The following is an 18,983-nucleotide window of genomic DNA, read 5'->3' as shown; positions in this document are numbered from 1 at the left end:
AGCCAAACAGGACATGGCATGGGCAAAACACTGAAGCTGTGTTGCTTTTTAAAGCAGCTGCATGGGAGGCCTCAGACAGTGTGGTGGTGCTGGAGGGAGCAGCTAATATTTTCTCCTATGCTCTAGTCTATGCTGTTTACCTCACAGGGCAAACCATGCAGGCACCTGTGTGATTGATGACCTGTGTGTTTTGGCAAGAGTGGGCAGCTTGAACCGCCTTAAGGAAAACGTGTTCTTTCCAATGACGAAATGCCATGCATGGCGAAAAAGGGTTCGCCCCTGCTTCTGCCAGTGCTTTGGCCCTGCTCAAATCACCCTTTCCTCACAGCTGCTCTTAACACTTGGGGGGGGGGGATGTGGAATATCCTGTTCATTGATCCCCATCACATCTAGTTTGGCCCTTCGCGATTGGCTCCACAAGAACAGACTCTGTTGCTTCCTGCATCGAGCTTATTCCAGTATAATTTATTAGCAGAATCTTCTCTCAGCACCTGCTCATTACTCTGCTCTTCACAGCAGCAACCACCTGTGTTCAGTGACAGCTTTTTTCCTTTCTCTGGTTACACCATAATTGGTGTTTTGTCTGGGCTATAGGGCACCTGGGTTACATAGCTCCCCAGCTTCTCATTAGGAGAAATGACTGCTTAATGTAGTGGATATCCCAAAGGGAAGCAAAAATACATCCAGAATCTACATGTAAATGACCTGAGGGCACAGCCATCCTTCGGGACAATATACCTTGTCAGGTATGTCATATATTTCCCTGCTATTATTTTCCCGCTCTCCTTCTTTATGAAAAGCATAGGCAGTAGAATACACCTCTGGTTTTTCCCAGTGAGGCTTATATAGGAATCGTATATTAATTGTGGAATGCATTTTGGGTCTCTCTAGGAGCATATAAGACGGTGTGGCATTCAGATTCCATGGGCTGAATGCTGCATTTTGCTGTTCTCTTTTATCTTCTCAGCTGCTTCTAGTATGGGAACTGTCTGGTCTTCAGAAGATATTATCATGAAGCAGGAAGGGAAATATATGGTCTCTTAATTTGGTTGCACACACTTATATTTCTCTTTTGTGAGAGATCCAGTTCCCTTGTTTCCATAATGACTTCTTCTCTTGAGGCTTTCTGTGTTGAGCAAAATATCACTCTGTTTATATATGCATCAGTTGCAGGAACAATAGTGAAAATATATTCAGACCATGACCTTGCTTTTGCTATCTGCATACCAACCTCATAGTATTGTCAGCACATGGCATAGTTTTGCATACTATTTTGTAGCTCAGGATGTATTTTATACAGTAATTGCTCTGTGGTGTGAAAATAAAACATCACTAATTTATTTTAAAAAATCACATTCAAAATGAGTCTGTGACTTTAGCTATTTTCCCTGGGGAAAGTTTGGCTTAATTTTGAATTAATGTTCTTCTGCATCTTGAATTGTCTATTTCAGCCAAATCCAAAATCTTATTCCATTAAGGACTGGGAAAGTACCTATTTAAAATTGCACATATTTCATAAATAAGATAAGACATCCTGACTTATTTCTTCTTTGCTCAAGAACAATGGGGTAAGAATAGGGATGGGCACAGCCATCGTTTTTGACTTTGACTTAATTTTTTCCAGTTTGAAGTTTAGTTCTCCACATTTCCATGTCAGCTTGCAAATCAATTTCCCACAAAAAAATGCATTTCTGTATGTTATTTTCACTACAATGTGCATATTTATGCTCACCTGCCCTGATTTGTGTATATTTGTACACATTACTTGACTGGAGAACTGCATTGCAAAATGCAGAGAACAGAGAACTTTGAAGAATGGCTGCATTTAGGTCCATGCATTGTTTCAACGACTTGGTTGAAACTTTTGCAGGGATTCCGACAATTCTGGACTGTGGAGCTGGAGGGAGCTCCCAAGACACAACCATTTTCAATGGAGTTGGTTCAAGCATTCAGCTGCAAAAGCATCAAGTGTGTTCCTGATTGATATGCACACAGCAGAGAATCTGTTCTTGGTGTGGTATAGCAGCACCTACTATGGAAAGCAAATTCCCAATCAGGTGCACTGGATGTAGACCAAGGTCATGTACTAACAATTTAGTTACTACAAAGGCATAACTGAACATGGATCAAACCAGTACAGTCAACAGTTTAGATCAGGAGTTCCCAAACTGTGGTTCCTGGCCACCAGTGGTTCGTATCCTTCATTAGCTGGTCCACGGCATGTGTACATTAAATATTCATTGTGGGGCTTAATTGTATTTTTATAACATCTTGGTGTTTTGTTTTGTTTTGTTTTATTGTATTACAATTTGAGTTTTGCAGAACGCAAATTGCAAAACAATAGAGTGCAATGTATAAGAAATAAAAGATGCCAGAAAAATGCAGTTAAAAATCATGTGGCATCTAGCACAATGCGGTACAAGAGCTACACCAGGCAGAAAAGGCGTTGAGTGGTCTGCTATGACCATCAGCAATTCTCCATTGGTCCATGGCAGTGTGGGGAAGTATGGGAACAAGGCACAATCTTCTCTTTCGTTAGTACTGGACTGGGGAGCCTGTGGGCCTCCATGAGGTTGCAGAACTATAAATCCATGCTTGCTGGGTCTGATGGGAGTTGGAGTCCAACAACATATAAAGGTTTCCCAGTCCTCATGTTACTGTATCTGCAAGCGCAGAGCTAAGAGTTCGGAAGATTCTGGGTGAGGGAGGCTCCTTCATAGGTCACAGATGAATCCAACATCTGGCATGCTGATAAAAGCAAGAGTGTGATTAAATAGTTCCACTCTCTCAAGGTTCCTACTGGGGATTTTTCTTTGTGCCTTTGCCCCTCACCCTAGAGCCCAGCCTTCCTACTGCCCCAGGTATTCTCAATGCCCAACAACCCAGTCAAAAGATTCACTGCCATCATTTCAAAAGGATAAAGGTAGCATTTAATATAGCAATCTAAAATTTGCAATACGATAGTAGTGAAAAAGCTCCTATCAAAGCAAAACTACATTTGTAGGGTGGCTACCATTTTAAATAAAATAACTGGCTGGACAGAAATGCAGACATAACTATAAGAATTAAATAAGGTCTGTGTTTACAAGCATGCATACTGACACCATACAAATGTATGCCCTTTGCAGGACACATAGTCCCTCATGACTGTAGGTAGTGATAGCAACCTATAGCTACCTCAAGTTTAAGTGACCTTGGTGTGTTTTCATTATACACTCATTTTCCCTTTGTACATTATGAAGGTTCCCTGGCACACAAACCTGTTAGATGCTCCAGGGAAGACAAACTACTGAAATGTAGCAGATAACATTAATCTCTCTTATTATAACCAGGAAGCTAAAGCTCTACAGGGTTAGTAACAGGATAATTTTAATACAATGGATCAGAATATTTCTGGTACCAATAACATGAAGGCTTTAGGTGCCACTTATCCTTGGGAGCAGGGAGCAGTCTCCTGGATAAGGCTTGCTTAGAAATTAGATGAGAGATTACAGAACTTCCCAGAAGTATCATACCCAATTTCACAATTTAAAGTGAGAGAATGAACAAGCAGCAGAACACAGGTTGTATACAGATAAGGTCTCAAGTTTGAATTTCTGGAATTTCCTGTGGAGCAGGGCTCATGGTCTGAGAAAGACACACACCACAGACCCCAGAGATGTGTTCAAGACCCACTGTAAGTCACTGCTGACAGTGCATGGACTCTGTAATGGCTCCTCATATTTCTGCAATTGTCTTTTATTATTACAGCTTTTACACATTTCTAGATTGTGGAGAACTTTGTGCTTTGCTGTTGTAGCTTTTAAGCCCTCTGGGTTGTAACAGTCACAATGCATTGTGGGTGGCACTGTTGCTCAACAGGAGATAACCAAAGAGTTAGCCAAGGATTGGTGACCTGGAGTTTTCTCAAGCGGCTTGCTTTGAATGAGTTCACAGGCAGTCAGTTCATGGTAGAGGGTATCTAAGACTTCAATGATATGTGGTTTTCCTTTAAAACAGAAAAAAAATGCAAATAGTGAATTGGAAGGTTAACAAAACAAAGACGAAGCGGTATGAATATCAATAACATATCCTTTCTTACAAAATGTAGGCATAATTGCCAAAATTTGATGCAGACTTTTTGAAGGACTGCATGGTGAACACATTCCTGTTCATATCAAAGTGAAGCAGAGTGGAGCAATCTTCAGTTATCTTGGCTGCTCCGTCTGCTTCACACGCTGTGGTCAGTTAATCCACATCCTTGAACACACAAAGATGAGTTTTGAAATGTATCTGTCTCTGTATGTTGGCAATGTGCTGTAAGGCTAAACCTCCTGAAGCTGTAGTCACAAATAAATAGCCACAGATAAAACCTTTGGGCTGTAAAAAAATAATCTCATGCCTAAATCAAGGTCGAGTTCCCACCACAATGAGAAAAAATTGCTAACCAAATCCACCTGGTAACGTTTGATTGTGGGTGCTTCCAGTCGGGTGCTGAATATTGCAAAGAGGTTAATCAGATTTTGAAACCCAGTCATTGGCAAAATGGTGGTTTTTTTAATAGATAACTTAACCTGTTTTCCATGGCATGGGTAAGTCCAGATAAAATGGGGGGAAAATATGGGCTGGGATTTTAATGCCAGCGATGTCCTGCAGGTGCTGCACACCAAGATTTCAGGATGCAATTTGTGCAGTAGTGAGTACAAAGAAAGTTGATGTTGCAAATGAGGCAGACTTAAAATAGAATGCTTGTGGGCTGAATTTCTTTTCATTTGGGATGCAGAGAATTCTATTTGTTGGGGAAAGAAGCGGGGAGGAGAGGGAAGCAAGGGAAGAAATGGGAAGTAAGGAGGGAACCGCACTGTAAGCTCCACACGGGGCTGTTGACAAAAGCAGCAGACCTGCAAGGAGTTCAAGGTGCATACATGTTCCTCCAAGTCTCCTCACAAAGCTACAATTCCCAGATTTCACTGGGAATGGGGGTTGATCGTCAGACAGCTCCAAGGATTGTAGCTCTGTGAGGTGTACAGGGGTCTCCTGACACTTCTCAGCAGCCTTAACAAACCACAGTCCCCAGGATTCTTTGGAGGAAGCCATGTCTGTTTAAAGTGGTATAATACAAAGTGAAATGTATAGTGCAGACAGGGCCAATGTTACAATTCCCAGCAACAGTACCCAGAATTCTTTGAGTGTAAAATGTGTTCTGAATGTGCTTTAAAAGTACGGGGCAGGATTTAACTAAGGAGCCCCATCAGCATAAGCCCTGCAAAGGGACTTCCACTTGTGCAATGGGCCTTTCCCTGTTCTCTTCCTCTTGCAGGCCCCATAAATTGCCTAAATGGAAGGGAGGATGGAAGAACCCCCTAGAACAGCACACAGGAGGAGGAGGAGGAGGAGGTCATTCTGCCTGGTGAAATGCTTGGCCTGACAATCACCTTAGCATCATGTTGAATTCCTCTCAGCGTCTTCTCAGCCTAAGTCTCCTAAAAAATTCAAAGAAATTTCTCTTCCATGCCACTCCCTCAAGAAAACAACAGAAAACCATGCCCCACTTTTGTAGGGGGCAGGATATTTTTAGGGAGGGGATTTTGGCACAGCCTTAGTTTATTTGCCATTTATTGAAGGACTTGTATTGAAGGGTTCAAATATCCAGATGCCTAGCACTGAGGTACAAGGAGTCCCTGCTGGAGTCAAAGAGATAATGGAAAAAACAAACCCTTCTGTATGCATTAATTCCCTCCCATTACTTGCATTTAGATCATTCAGGCTAAATTTTGAATCGTTATCTCATATATTTTCATCCATTCTTCAACCCATTTTGCTGTTTGAAAAGCTCTGCCTTTCCCTGCAAACTGTCCATGTGCAGCATGCCAGTTCCCTCTCAAGGAGGTCAATGCAAAAACTCTGCAATTAGAAACCAAGTAATCAAATAAAACCCATCAGGTCATAAAGGTTCTCGTAACAACAGCTTATGCACGGTGGGGCTACTGCCTGAGGAGAGGACTCAGCAGATTTAGGCTTTGCATATGAACATGAAAGGTTATTACAAAGAAGGTCTGACCCACTTCCTTCACTAAAGGATGCTACTTTCCTTTATACATGTATTCTCTTTTGTTACACTAAAACTTTTATGCAGTGGGGAAAAAATTAGCCTAGAGGGTGTGTTCTGTTTTCTCACATATCTGTAGAATCCCAATGAAAAGGAATAGGTTGAATATGCGTTTGGGCAAAGCTTACAGTCAATGATAAAAAGACTGAGTGAGAGGGAGGTGCCTCCAGTTATCCACAAAGTTCACGCTAATGGCAGAATCTACGGTAGTTATGTTTCCATTTCCATGTAATTTCAAAGATGGGGAGACCTTCCATTTAATAGATGATTTCAAGTAACAATTCCCTCTCTCTCAAAGCACAGCAATGGTGAAATTAAGATTTCATTTATTTCTCACCAAAAGTGTCAAATGACAAAAGCATCTCCCCTGCAACTTGCTTTATGCCAGGACAGCAATTAGACATGCTGGCCCTCTAAACAAAAACAGGAAGTGGTGCCTTCTCTAACAGGGTTGCTCCTTCATTTGCCTTCCTACAGCCCCAACAGCTGCTCACCCATCTCACCTTTTCTCTTGTCCAACTATCAGAGAACAGTCATTGGGGTCTTTATGAGCTCCATCCTTTGACCAATGCCTGAGCTTGCTTATGGACAGGTGCTTAGATGGATTTCCTTAATTGGACCCATCCCTGACTCTCAAGAGTGTAACATCTTCTCTTTATCTCAGGGATGGGGAAATTATGGTCCTTCTGATATTCTTGTACTCCCAACTCCCACCATTTCTGGCCATTGGCCATGTTGGCTAGGTATGATGGGAGTTGTGAGTCCAACATCCAGAGGGCTACAGGTTCCCCATTCCTTCCCTAGCCATTTCTGGGTATCAAAAGAATGTACCAGGCAGTGCTGGAATGAAAAGTCTCTTCCATCCACTGCAATAGCAAAATCATGTTCCCCATCAAATTGCTGCTTTAGGCAGTCTCTCTATGGACAGTGACACCTAATGACAAGGCTCTCCATGTATGGCTTTACTCACTTACCATGTTCTGGGTCACAGCAGGATTCCAAAGTGCTCAGTAAGATTTTCCCCAAGGCGCACTTAGATATGTTCTTCAAAACACAAAATATTAGGGAACATTTAGCTTCAACAGAGGCTTATATGGACATTTCTAAATAGAAAGCACATTAGTAATAGTCTCCCTAAACAAAAAAGGAAACTCAATACTATATCTAACAAAAAAAAACACCTCCCCCATATTCATTATTTTGTGTATTTAAAAGATCTATACTGTGCCTTTTCCTTACGAAAAGCTAAAGACTGCTAACTATAAACTGGCATAAACAGGATTTATTTTTGGCATTCTTTATTTTTGGTTATATTTTGACCAAGAGATAAATTCTAGAGTGCAGTTTCAGAGGGTAGTACCTATGCAATGATGCATGGACACACCTGGGTGCAAGGGTGTACAAGCAGAGGATATGGAATAAAAAAGCATTCAAAGTGATTGTGGGCTAATGGCATAATACTAATGGCAGTTTAAGCAATGTGTAAGTGGATAGCATATCAGTTTGCAATGGAAAAAGTGAGTCCAGTTCACATATGGCCCCAGCACATGAGTTTTGTGCACATGAGGGTTTAGCCTACCACATCACTTGTAAAACTTGAAAAGTATATATAAGGAGGCCTCTCATGTGAACCTGCTACTTGTTTTGGGGGCACCACATGGCAGAACAGAGTCTCAAACAAAGATGTGCTTTCCCAAGCCCACATTCCCAGCATGTTTGCACTTGTGTCTCAGCAACATCTATGCTGACTTGGTTATGTACACAGAATGGAAGATAGCAGGATCCCCAAGGACATGCTCTATGGCAGGGGGTGGCAAAGTTTTTGTGGCTTGGGTTGGTTCATGGTCCTGCAGATGCCGCGGTGGGCCAGAGTGTGCACACATGCACAAACGCTATTTCCGGCGTGGAGGATGTGTGCGCAGCTTCCCATTGGCTGCAGGAGCTTCCTGTAGCCAATGGTAATCTGGCCAGCATTGCGGAAGGTGGTCCCCGCTCTGCTCCGCGCCAGTTTAGCGCTGCGCATGGGAAACGACCAAGCAGGCAGTGGGGGTCCATGGGTCGGTTAAACGAGCCCCATGGGCCACTTGTGATTGCCAACCCCTGCTCTATGGGGTGCTGGCTTCAGGCACCAGGCCCACCAGCAGACCAACTCTGCATTACAAAGATGTCTGCAAATGTGACATGAAGCCTGGAACATTAACCTCACTGTGTGTGGGTATATTGCAGACGACTGCAGTGCCTGGAAATAGACAGTCAGGTTGTGTATCCACAGCAGTGCCCAGAGGAGAAATGACAGCTGAGAGGAGTGCAGAGAGAAGAAACGTCATGGTGCATCTGTAACAGTGAAACCAGACACCTTCATCTGCCCCACCTGCAATAAAACATGTCTCATTTGGTCTCTACAGCTACAGCAGGCACTGTAACTCTCCAACAATTTGACTTTACCCCCAATGGTGCACTCTTCCATTGTCTCTTGAGACAGATGGATGCAAACAATGGATATCTGAATACAGCTTATGCATATGTGATCAAACGGTATTATTTTGGCTGGCACCAAGGTAATAGAGGAGTGAAAAGCAGAAATACATGAGTCATAGGCAGCAATAGATACTCAGAGGCGCTGAAGCAAGGACTGGACATCATGAGAGTAAGGAATTTTTCAGGATGCAGAAGTCCCCTCAAAGGCAGCTTTGGTGCCTAGAAACCCCCCCCCCCCAGACCCCCCTCATCTTCAAATATTCCTATCCATCAGTGAAAGCAAGAAATGAAACTGGTCTCCCTCAGGGTTACAAGAGTGCCATTCAGTTTCATGTGAGAGAACAAAAGCCTTACCGATTCCCAAGACCCTAACAATGTGGGGGCATTTCTCCCAGGGTGCTGTAATTCACCCTATTCATTGACAGATCTTATCACCATCTTGAGCTACAATATATGACAGCATACAGGACTCATGACACTGTTCTCAGAGTGGTGTGACACGCTGCTTGATGGATCGTCTGCTAAGCTGAGATGACTTTCAGTGAGACTGCCGGTCAATGAGGGACATGTCACAGAATCCTGACACAGAACGCCACAATTCTTTCTGCCAATCATAATCAGTCATGGCGCTTTAATAGCATATCCTTCGTGGGATTGTTATTGATCCAAAGAGCAAGCACTGCCACACACAGGATATGAAGGCTCGGCCGAGCCGGGTAGCGAGTTAACATAATAGAAAAAAGCTACGTACTCTGGAGAGCCTCTAGCAGCATTGAGGCATATTTCAAACATGATAAAGCAATCATCAAGTCAATCACATTCACAATAAATAACAGCTTTGCATGCATTTAAAAGCAAGAGGAGTGAACTCCAGATGAAGATGCAGAGCAGGCCAATTTGCTTTGTTCAAATGGTTTTGAAAGACCTTGCTTCTCACAGTCACCATTACTCCAGTCCTACGAATCAATGAAAGCAACTTTTAAAAATGATCTACCCTTAACGTCTTGTTGTATATATAATATTTGTACAGCTTGTTATATGTTTGATATGCTAACAGGTGAAACTAAAATCATCTGATCACTAAATGCCCTAGGATGCTTTCAGGAAAGTACATGTGTCTTCCATTCCACTAAAGGAGGAAATTCATGCCATGCTGTGTCTACTGTTCTGTCAGCACAAGCAATTTCAGCCTGCCAGATGGAACAATTGTGCACAGGGAAGGGATGGGGAGAAGTTCGATTCAGCTTGAATTTAGAGGTGTATCTGTTATATTTGCACTTCCCGAAACAATATGAGAACTGAAACACAATCATCCTTCAAAACTCCCTATTTTGTGACACAGATCTCCAACCAAACAATGTTTATAAAAATATTGCAGGTAAGTGCATTGAAAATGAATGTAGTAGTGTAAATAACATACAAACTGTGCTACATTAGGGAAAATAGCTTGCAAAATGTGTACATTGGTCAAAACTGCCAGGGATTGAATCTGGGACCTTCTACATGCAAATTATCCCATGAGATCACCCACTCACTTGCATGCCTGGATAATTTTTTTATAGTTTTCTTGATTCCCTACCCTACCCCCATGTATATCATAATTCATGTATTCACATGAGCATTCATACAACCTTTTGGAAAGGCTCCCTTCCTTGCTTGTGTAGATATTTTCTTTATTCTTTAAAACACCTTTTAAAAAATGACACGAACAGCTTCTGTCTAGTACATAAAACGATCTTAGTCTCTCTCTTCCTCTCTCTTGTTCTGTCTTTAAAAAAATAAAAACCTTTAGGAATAACATTAACTAAAACGGTAGCCTCCTTACAACCTGATCAAGCCAATTACCCACCTTTTAATATAGACATGTAAAAGAATAAAATAGGAAAGCAAGCAGACTTTCCTTCATTGTAACCACCATTTTCTGCATGTTGGTATAGCATTGGTGCTGGATCAGGTCTAGCACTTCCATGGTTGTGCTAATGATGAAGCTGCCACCACTATTATTGCTTTAAAAAAAAAAGCAGGGTTGGAGAAGTTGTGATTCTCACAATGCTGGTTCCGTGCAAGGTATCAAAGGGGTGTGCAATCCCCCCTCAATTGCTGTTTCTTCCCTGCACTCCTCCTTATGTGCTTGCAGTGGGTGGTTTAGCGCAGCGTGCAGGGGAGTTGTCGAGTGGGCGGCTTGGTACACAGGCGGCCCATGGGCTGGATAAATGTCCTTTGTGGGCTGCATCTGGCCCATGGGCTGGACGTTGCCGACCTATGTTTCAGATCAATCTGAAGCAATGTTCGACCTAAACCTTCCTTAGGGGAGAGAGAGAGGATGAATATCTCTGATGGGAAAGCTATTCATCTGGATGTTTGGGCTGTCATTTCCTAATGCAGCCATGCGCTGCCAAGCTTTCCTGCAGCAAACTCAAAATGACACTGGATGTGGCCACCTAACGGAAAGCTTATGGAAAGATACAAGGTGGTGTATCCATACGGAGGGGCAGGGTCCAGACTCTCAGCTACCTCCCACTATTTTCTTGCCATACCAGGTCCCGAAGTTGCTGAAGCAGCTGCAAAACATCCAAGAGCTTTTCTTCCACCAGGGACAGCCTTACTCTCTCTGTCTCCAACATCTGCATCTCCATCTTCAGCAATTCAGTCTCCTCCACCTTCTGCTGCAGTTCCCCTAGCAATGGGCCTTTCATCTGGACAACAATAGATGACATGAAAAGTACTGGAGCACAAGCATTAAATGTCTTCCCCAACTCTTTTAATCAGTGGTAAATGCCCATTATGAACATGAACTTAATTTTGCCAAGTGGAAAGTGTCACTAAAGGATATAGTGAGTAGGAAGTAAAGGCAAAGATCTGCATTCTGGGCCTTTACTGTGGTGGCTTCCTGAATGCGGAATGCTGTCCCCAGAACGACTCTTTAGGCACCAGGCAAAACATTCCTCTTTACCCAGGCCTATGGCTATTAAATAATCTATGGCCTGTGAAAGTATTTGGGAGAGGACTGTTATTATTATGACTACCTTATTATTAGGCTGCCTGTCAGTATGCTTTTTATTGTTTTTATCATTGATGTTCTGCAACGTGTCTACCACCCTGGGATCTTTTGATAAAGGGTGGTATACACATTGAATTAATAATAATAATAATAATAATAATAATAATAATAATAATAATAATAATAGGAATTTCATGGGCTGTTCAACATAGCCAAGATCGTCTGGGGATTTCAGGTTTTCTGAGTGTGCCTTGTAGGTTCACATATATTTTCAAAAGGAAGCAATACAGGTAGGATTGACCTCTTCCACCACTAATTCTATCCCATGGCTTTTATTGCACCTGTATGCCTGGTGGGTCTGCTGTAGCAGAAATAAAATCAAGATCTCAGCTGGTGTTTTTCATTCTCCTTGAGCCATTAGTATTTTGCAAAGCCCTTACTTAACGAAACACATGCTTCACTGCACTCCTGTGAAACACTTTTGATTGCTTAAAGTTTAAGTGTATGAACCATTTAGCAGGAGAGAAAATATTGGCATATACATTAACTTCAGGGGGACCACCTGTGTGATCAAGTTAAACATGCACTTTAGAATTGGTTGCCTCTTTCTTTTAAGAACATAGTCAAGGGCTTCATTGAATTGAAGGTCATGTCAATACCCACTTCCACCCAGCTGGGTCTAAGTAAACATCTTTGTCACCAAAATATTCATTTCCTTCACATGCGCTAGAAGTTTATAGCACACCCTAATCATGCCTACTCAGAAGTAAGTCCTAGTGAATTCAATGGGGCTTATTTCCAGGTAAGTGTGGTTTGCAGTGTTAATGTCACAATGCAGGAAGCAGAGCAACTCGACTGAATCATGGCGCCTGTGCTGAATAATTCAACACACAAGATTCATCTTGAATCTTCTGTGTGGTCACAAGTTCCATTCAGTTTAACAGCTAATCATGGGGCAATGCTCTTGAACATGGACCAGTTGTGCTCTATTTAAGCAATACTGTCATTATTATTTTTAAAGGAGAAATATGTTCCCCAAAACTGTGACAGCTTGCCTATTTAATGAGGACACTTCCAGACAAGCTGTTTATTTAGCATTTATATGGGGAGGTATCCAACTTAGTGCCGCGGTAATAATTCAAGCAGCACAATTCAAGCAGCTTGCCAGATGGAATGATCCCCCCACTCCCCTGTCTTGTTTTAGGGGCTCTCCTGACCCTTGTGGAGCCAATTTGTACAACACAGGAGCACAGGGGGAAGAGAGGGGGTATGCCCCCTTGTACTAGCATAAATCATTGGGTAGGCTTCCATTAGTGGGACTCGTCAGTTGAATCCCACCCACAGGTATGTTTGTAGGAAGATTAAACAACATTGCATCAAGCAACTGTTATTCCAGGCAAAAAAAAATCAAAAAATCTTTCCATTAGCACCTTAGAGACCAACTAAGTTTGTTACTGTATGAGCTTTCATGTGCAGTGTGACTCTGTGGTAGATTACTTTCACTGCACTCCCCCCCCCTAACTTGGGCTAGCAAGGTTCTTTTCCTATTCACTACTGACACTCTACAAGGTATTCCCAAATCCAGAATCCATTTCAAAGTCTTTATTTCCCTCTATCCATTAAACCAGTAGTAAGGAACCTTTTTCAGACCAAAGGATGCGTTCTTACATTTATGGGCGATCTCCTGGGGCCCACAATGGTAGGCAGGGACTAGGGATGCAAGACTGCCTGTTTTAGTTCCCTCAGTTCTCATTTTTCAAATCTTAAAATCAGTTCTCCACATTTCTACAGGCAATTGGAGTCTCCCTCTTTGGAGGTCTTTAAGCAGAGGCTTGACAGGCATATGTCAATAATGCTTTGATGGTGTTTCCTGCTCGGCAGGGGGTTGGACTGGATGGCCCTTGTGGTCTCTTCCAACTCTATGATTCTATGATTCAATTTTCATTTAGAACAAAAACAAAACTCTCATGAAAATTCCTTGACACTTGTGCGAATTTATCCTAATAAATGCATTTTTGCAAGCCATCGCTCCTAATATGATGCAGGTTTGTAAGTTTTTAAACTAATATATTCATTCTTGTGCACTAATGTTCCCCCTAGTGTGTGTGTGTGTGTTTAAAAAAACATTGGTTGGAGAACTACACAGCAAAACCTGGATACGCATGAATTTTGATGGATTGCTTTGCTTTGTTTTGGTTTGCATACTGTCTCAGAAAGTACAAATCTGATAAGATTCAACTTGGAAATTCAAACTGAATCAAATCTCTCTCCTGTCCCCAGCAAGGAGAGAGGCAGATAGTGGGTGGAACCACAGGAGTGGTCTGTGGAAGGATGTGGCCTAGACAGAGTCCCAAGTGTCAGACAGAGAGGCCAGGAGGACTGCATTTGCTTCACTCGAAGCAATTAACAGGACAACACACCAAGACCCTCAAAAACTGTGTCCCTCTTTAGCCACGCTGCCAGATCTCTTGAGCTTCAATTCGACACACGCTTACTTTGACTGCGTGAATATTCCGCAGTGTTCTCTATTCTCTGCCTATTTCTCCTTGTTTGGAACAGATAAACAAAGGCAATTACGAGCTCTCTTGTAAGTATCCACTAGTCCTCAGTTTATCAAGAAGCTAATTGCTACCTGCCTTTTCAGAGCCAATGAAGAAATTCCACAAAGCAACTCGGGATCTTTAACATGTTGGACACACACAGCTTGTTTTCTCCTTGATCAATGCTATTGAATGGTGCTGTAATTATTGTGCAAACTGTGCTGCAGCCACAAGTTCATAATTTTCTTTGAAGTTTACATAACACCACAGGCTGGATGTAGATTGTAATGCTTCTCATCCTTTTGATCATGGTTGCTGCTACAGATTTTTAAAGGTCCTGGTGGCAGAAGTGCAATTGGAATTGGCCAGGATCCACATACGCTGGTAATGGGCATCTCTGAAAGCCACTATTACATCACAATTGCCACTGGAAAACAGAGTTTTGAAGCACAATCCAGGTATTACCTTTAGGTCTAGGCAAGGCTTAGAAAGGGCTATTTAGACTACTGCTGCACTCCCATTTCTTCCCAAATACCTAAAGCACATTCCTTCCAACAGCCACTGGAGGCTCACAGTTTTTAAAAATTGGTTTTCTGGATTGCAGCTCTACAATATGGTTTAATATAGAATTGATGTTGCATAAGGTCATTTTGAAATAAAGACAACAGATTGTTGCTGATATAATGGAACCATAGTTTGGCGCTACTTGATCAAAGCCCCAGTCCATCTAATTCCCTCTCTAAGCCCCCTCTTTCACTTTTGATTTGGCCACGATTGCCCACTGTGGATGCCACATCAAATTATGGTTTGATGCAAGATTGGAACTGAGGAAGGGAATGAGAGTGTGGTGGGTGGAGGGAGGGAGGAAGGTGTGCACTAGTTCCATTCACACACCACCAAACCATGGTTTGACATTATTACATGACCGTGGTTCCTCCATGCAAAGACAGTGTTTCGTGTATGAGCAGGTTTTATGCCCAATTGCTTTTGCCTATATAAAATTTAGGCATCTTTCATGGTGGATGAAAACAACTCCACTTTTTGATTAATTTGTCTAGCAAAAGCCACGTATTAGTCTCTATGCCACTGGCAATATTTAATCATTTTAGGCTTGGTAAAGCATCAACTTATCTTCAAAATTTACTAATGTTTTCTTCAATCTATCATTTATGACCTGACACCTTCATTAAGCTCTTTCTTTGGAGGACAGCTCTTTGAATTTACTGCTGCTACGTACTGGAGCATACTTAAAAAGGAATCAAAGTTAACAACCTTTTTCATCTCCTGGCCTTTGTACTTTTAGATTGGATCAATTATTGATCCATACGTGTGGCTGTTACTCTTGGCCAGCCTGCAGCTAAGGGGAATTTTGTTGTGCTTCATTTGTTTGAACAGCCTTTAAAGGTACGGTTTTGAACGCATAAATAAGAGCACACCATGCCATTTAGGTGCAGTTTTAGCAAACTGCCTACAGAAAGTGACAGTCTGGCAGTAATTCCTATATTAACTTAAAAGCTTTATGTATAATTGAGTAGGAGGCTATTTCAGCCCACTCGTAGATTTTATTCCAGGTTCAGAGATGCTTGATATTTACTGATGGGGAGGATATCATAATTGTTACACTATAAAATTGTATACACATAGTCCAAGATGCACAGATTATTTGAAAATTCTGAGAACTGGATCATTCCATCCATTTTTTGAGGCATGAAATCTGCCTCTTAACAGTAATCAGCATAGATTGGACAGGCTACTGGGCTTTGGGACTTCAACCTACACAGGCCTGAAGCAACCTCATATTGCATTCTTGCTGAAGCTATTATTTACTTGTACTGTATCTACATACAAATACAGTGGTACCTCGACATCCGAATGCCTCAACTTCCAAAGGTTTAGACTTAGGAAGTCGGCAAACCGGAAGTATTTTCGCCGCTTGCATAGAAGCGGCGTGCGCAAAATCGCGCTTCACGCATGCGCAAAACGGACGCTTCGACATCCGAAGGTTTTGAATTACGAAGAGCGCCGTGGAACGGATCGCCTTCTTAAGTCGAGGTACCACTGTATACATTCCCAATATATACATTGTCACTCCACAGTGGCAGGACACAACAGCTCTCTGCCAGCAAGCTATGCAGGACGTCGTAAGAGAATGTGGGTGATATCCAACAAGACAGTTCCACTAGTGCAAGGATTTCTGCTTGTGCAATGGACGTTCCCCTCCCTCTTCTCTCCCCTCCACACCCTGTGCCCTGTGCCCTTCCCAAATCTATTCCAAAAGAGTTGGGGAAACAGATTTGGGAGGGGGTGTGTGCAGAGAGAATTTCTCCCAGAGAAGAGAGGGAGGGCAAGTTCTGTCCTTGAGCTAGCTGACCTATTTCACGATATAGTACCCTACGCGTTTCAGAGTCTTGTTGAGAAAGAGATAGACAGAAATAGAGATTAGCATTGACTGTGATCTAAAGGACTGTGCAGCAGCGGCAGCCAGCAGAGACAGCAGCATACACCTGTCGTCCTACCACTGGCATCGCTGTGGTTTAATAGGGGGCAAAGGCGAGAGGTGATGGAAGGGGTGGCTGGGAGATTGGCACAATACAGATACATTGGGAGAAGTGCTGGATTGGCTCCACCAGTTCACCGAACTCCCCGCCACCTCACCCCTCCTGGTAAGCCGCAGTGGCACTGGTACTTGGGAAGCCAGGCGTGGCCCTGGTGTTCCTTTCTGCCAGCTGCTCCCAATTCTGTGCAAAAAGTGAACATGCACAGCAGAGCTTCTGAGCTGTGATCAGAGACAAAACATGGAGATCAGCAATATTTGTGCACTCTATTGGATCCCAGCCAGTCTGCAGTGACACACTGCATTTGCACCCCCCCCCAAAAGGCATAATACACACACATCTACCTCTTCCATATTTGTTCCCAGTGTTTTCACTTCTTGCCCTTTCATCTCAAGCTGTTCCGTTAACTTTGAGAGTCGCTTAACTAGTTCCACAATGGTGTTCTCACGGTCATCCTTTCTGATGTTCCCAAAGGAGGCCATCAGCTTCTTCAGAATTGTGTCATCACATCTGTGGGCAGAAAGACTCCAGTGACTGTGTGTTTCTCCACTGTAGCTTCATAAAGTTAGAAATGAATGCCCTCCGTTGCACAGCATAAAATATTTGAACTGTGCACCCCTGGGAACAAAATCCCTTTCTGAAACAAAATAGGATTCAACTGCATAGGCAAGAAATGAAAGGATGCCTTTCTCTGTATTTTGCTTTATTTTTGAATGTAAGTCACTTTGGGTTCCCCTGGTCAAGATAAAGCGACTAACAAATTTGATAAAGCGACTAACAAATTTAATAAATAATAATAATAATACTTGTAGAATCTCCACAACTTGAAATCATGAAAAATAGGCCATGAGAAATAATTCTGCTAATTAAATGTGGGAATTTAGAACTAATAAGAAATTGTATTTACAAGAATTTCTTCACCAAATTGTGGATTGCAATTGTGGTTGCAATCCCAGAAAGTTATGTGCTTAGACAGTGGGACACGGTGCATGCAGCTGGAGATATCCTTGAAGTTGTTCTACAGCAGCAGCTCACGGGGTTTCACAGGCAAGCTGGTTTTCGTGTTTAAGGTCAGCTTGCTTGTCGAGTTGCCTGAGTGACTGCAGTGGAAGCTGCAGAGACACCTTGGCTTGCATGTACAGTTCTCCCCGAACGCGCTGCTACGCTGTTGAATATTATAGGGCTTGGCATTACTCTCTGGCGCTGAATCAGAATGATTTCATTTACCATCTGAACCTTGTAGATGCCAGGGAAAGCAGTGTGGGAAGCTCCGTTCTCATCCCTAACATCTACTTGAATCGGATGGATTTAATTAACATATGTTCTACAACTACAGGGGATAATCACTGATGTACTCAGTGTACTACCACCCTTTTGATTTGATACAACCATATTGCATGTTCAGCTTCAAATGAAACTGACCTGCGATACATCATTAATTGCCCCCTTTATCAGACAATAAAGAAGTGTCCTACAAAAGCTCTCTTTGGGACATACCCGCTACTGCAACAGGGAAGTCTAGCGAGGAGTTTCTTCACTTCGGCCACCTGGGATTGCTGTTCCCCTGACCATTTCTCCTCTTCTTCATCAGAAGCAGCCTGGCCTTCCACAGAACGAAACATTTGTTCTTCCCCTGGAAACAAAGAACAACCTCTTCCTAAAATCTAGCGGTGCTCACCGTAACACCTTCTTCAAACAGTAGTTTCAAATGAGATTCAATTTAAGCAAGATCAAGTGGGTAATCTTAAATGAATAATTGGCAGAAATGCTAAAAGTTTCATTACTAGATAGAAGAGAGCTTCCCCTTGGGAAGACTTGGCCAAAATGATGACTCTCTTACATTAAAATAATAATAATACACCCCAAGCTCCTGTCACTTTCTTAATTAAGAACAGTTGGCTCAATATGTCTGAAACTGCCTCTGTCTAAACCCTTTGCAAATGAATGGAAGGCACACTAAAGCACGCCCCCCCCCAATTCATTACATTGGAGTTTGCTCAGGAAGAAGTGAAATACTATGTCAACTTCCAGTACAGCTGCATCAGTCTACTAGTGGCAAGCCAAAAAGAGTATGAGAAAGCTTCCTGGTTGTGAATGGATCCCCCCTCAGCCCTGTTCCAGTATAGGACCAAATACTAGTCCTTGGCCCTGCCCACGGCCATCACACCCTGTCCCCATGCTCTCATATATATTTTTCTCATTTTTTCATATAAACCAACCTTTCCCCCAGAACCAAAGCTTACCGTAAAACTAGCCCTCCCCAAAAGCACATGAATTAACACAAAAACGGGCACTAAACTTCCACTAGATTTCCAAAGGTT

General features: G+C 42.5%; 1 protein-coding gene across 2 annotated transcripts in view; it reads right to left on the bottom strand.

Moving 5' to 3' along the window:
* Window positions 1-2,797: 2,797 nt before the first annotated feature.
* The window catches only part of EFCC1 (EF-hand and coiled-coil domain containing 1), a 67,351-nt gene continuing 51,165 nt past the window's right edge, over window positions 2,798-18,983 (bottom strand). The window contains exons 4-8 of one of the 2 annotated variants that reach the window (XM_035106268.2): window positions 18,160-18,295; window positions 17,007-17,172; window positions 11,104-11,262; window positions 7,063-7,132; window positions 2,798-3,988 (exon numbers count right to left, since the gene is read on the bottom strand). In XM_035106268.2, the coding sequence (XP_034962159.2) occupies window positions 3,855-3,988; window positions 7,063-7,132; window positions 11,104-11,262; window positions 17,007-17,172; window positions 18,160-18,295 (665 nt within the window). In that variant the 3' untranslated portion in view covers window positions 2,798-3,854. The remainder of the gene's footprint in view (window positions 3,989-7,062; window positions 7,133-11,103; window positions 11,263-17,006; window positions 17,173-18,159; window positions 18,296-18,983) is intronic. The other variant, XM_035106270.2, reaches the window with a different exon arrangement.

This window comes from Zootoca vivipara, chromosome 2 (assembly GCF_963506605.1).
Source record: "Zootoca vivipara chromosome 2, rZooViv1.1, whole genome shotgun sequence".
Taxonomy (NCBI): Eukaryota; Metazoa; Chordata; class Lepidosauria; order Squamata; family Lacertidae; genus Zootoca; species Zootoca vivipara.
Note: the sequence above shows the minus strand (reverse complement) of the source record. Positions and strands in the feature narration are given on the sequence as shown.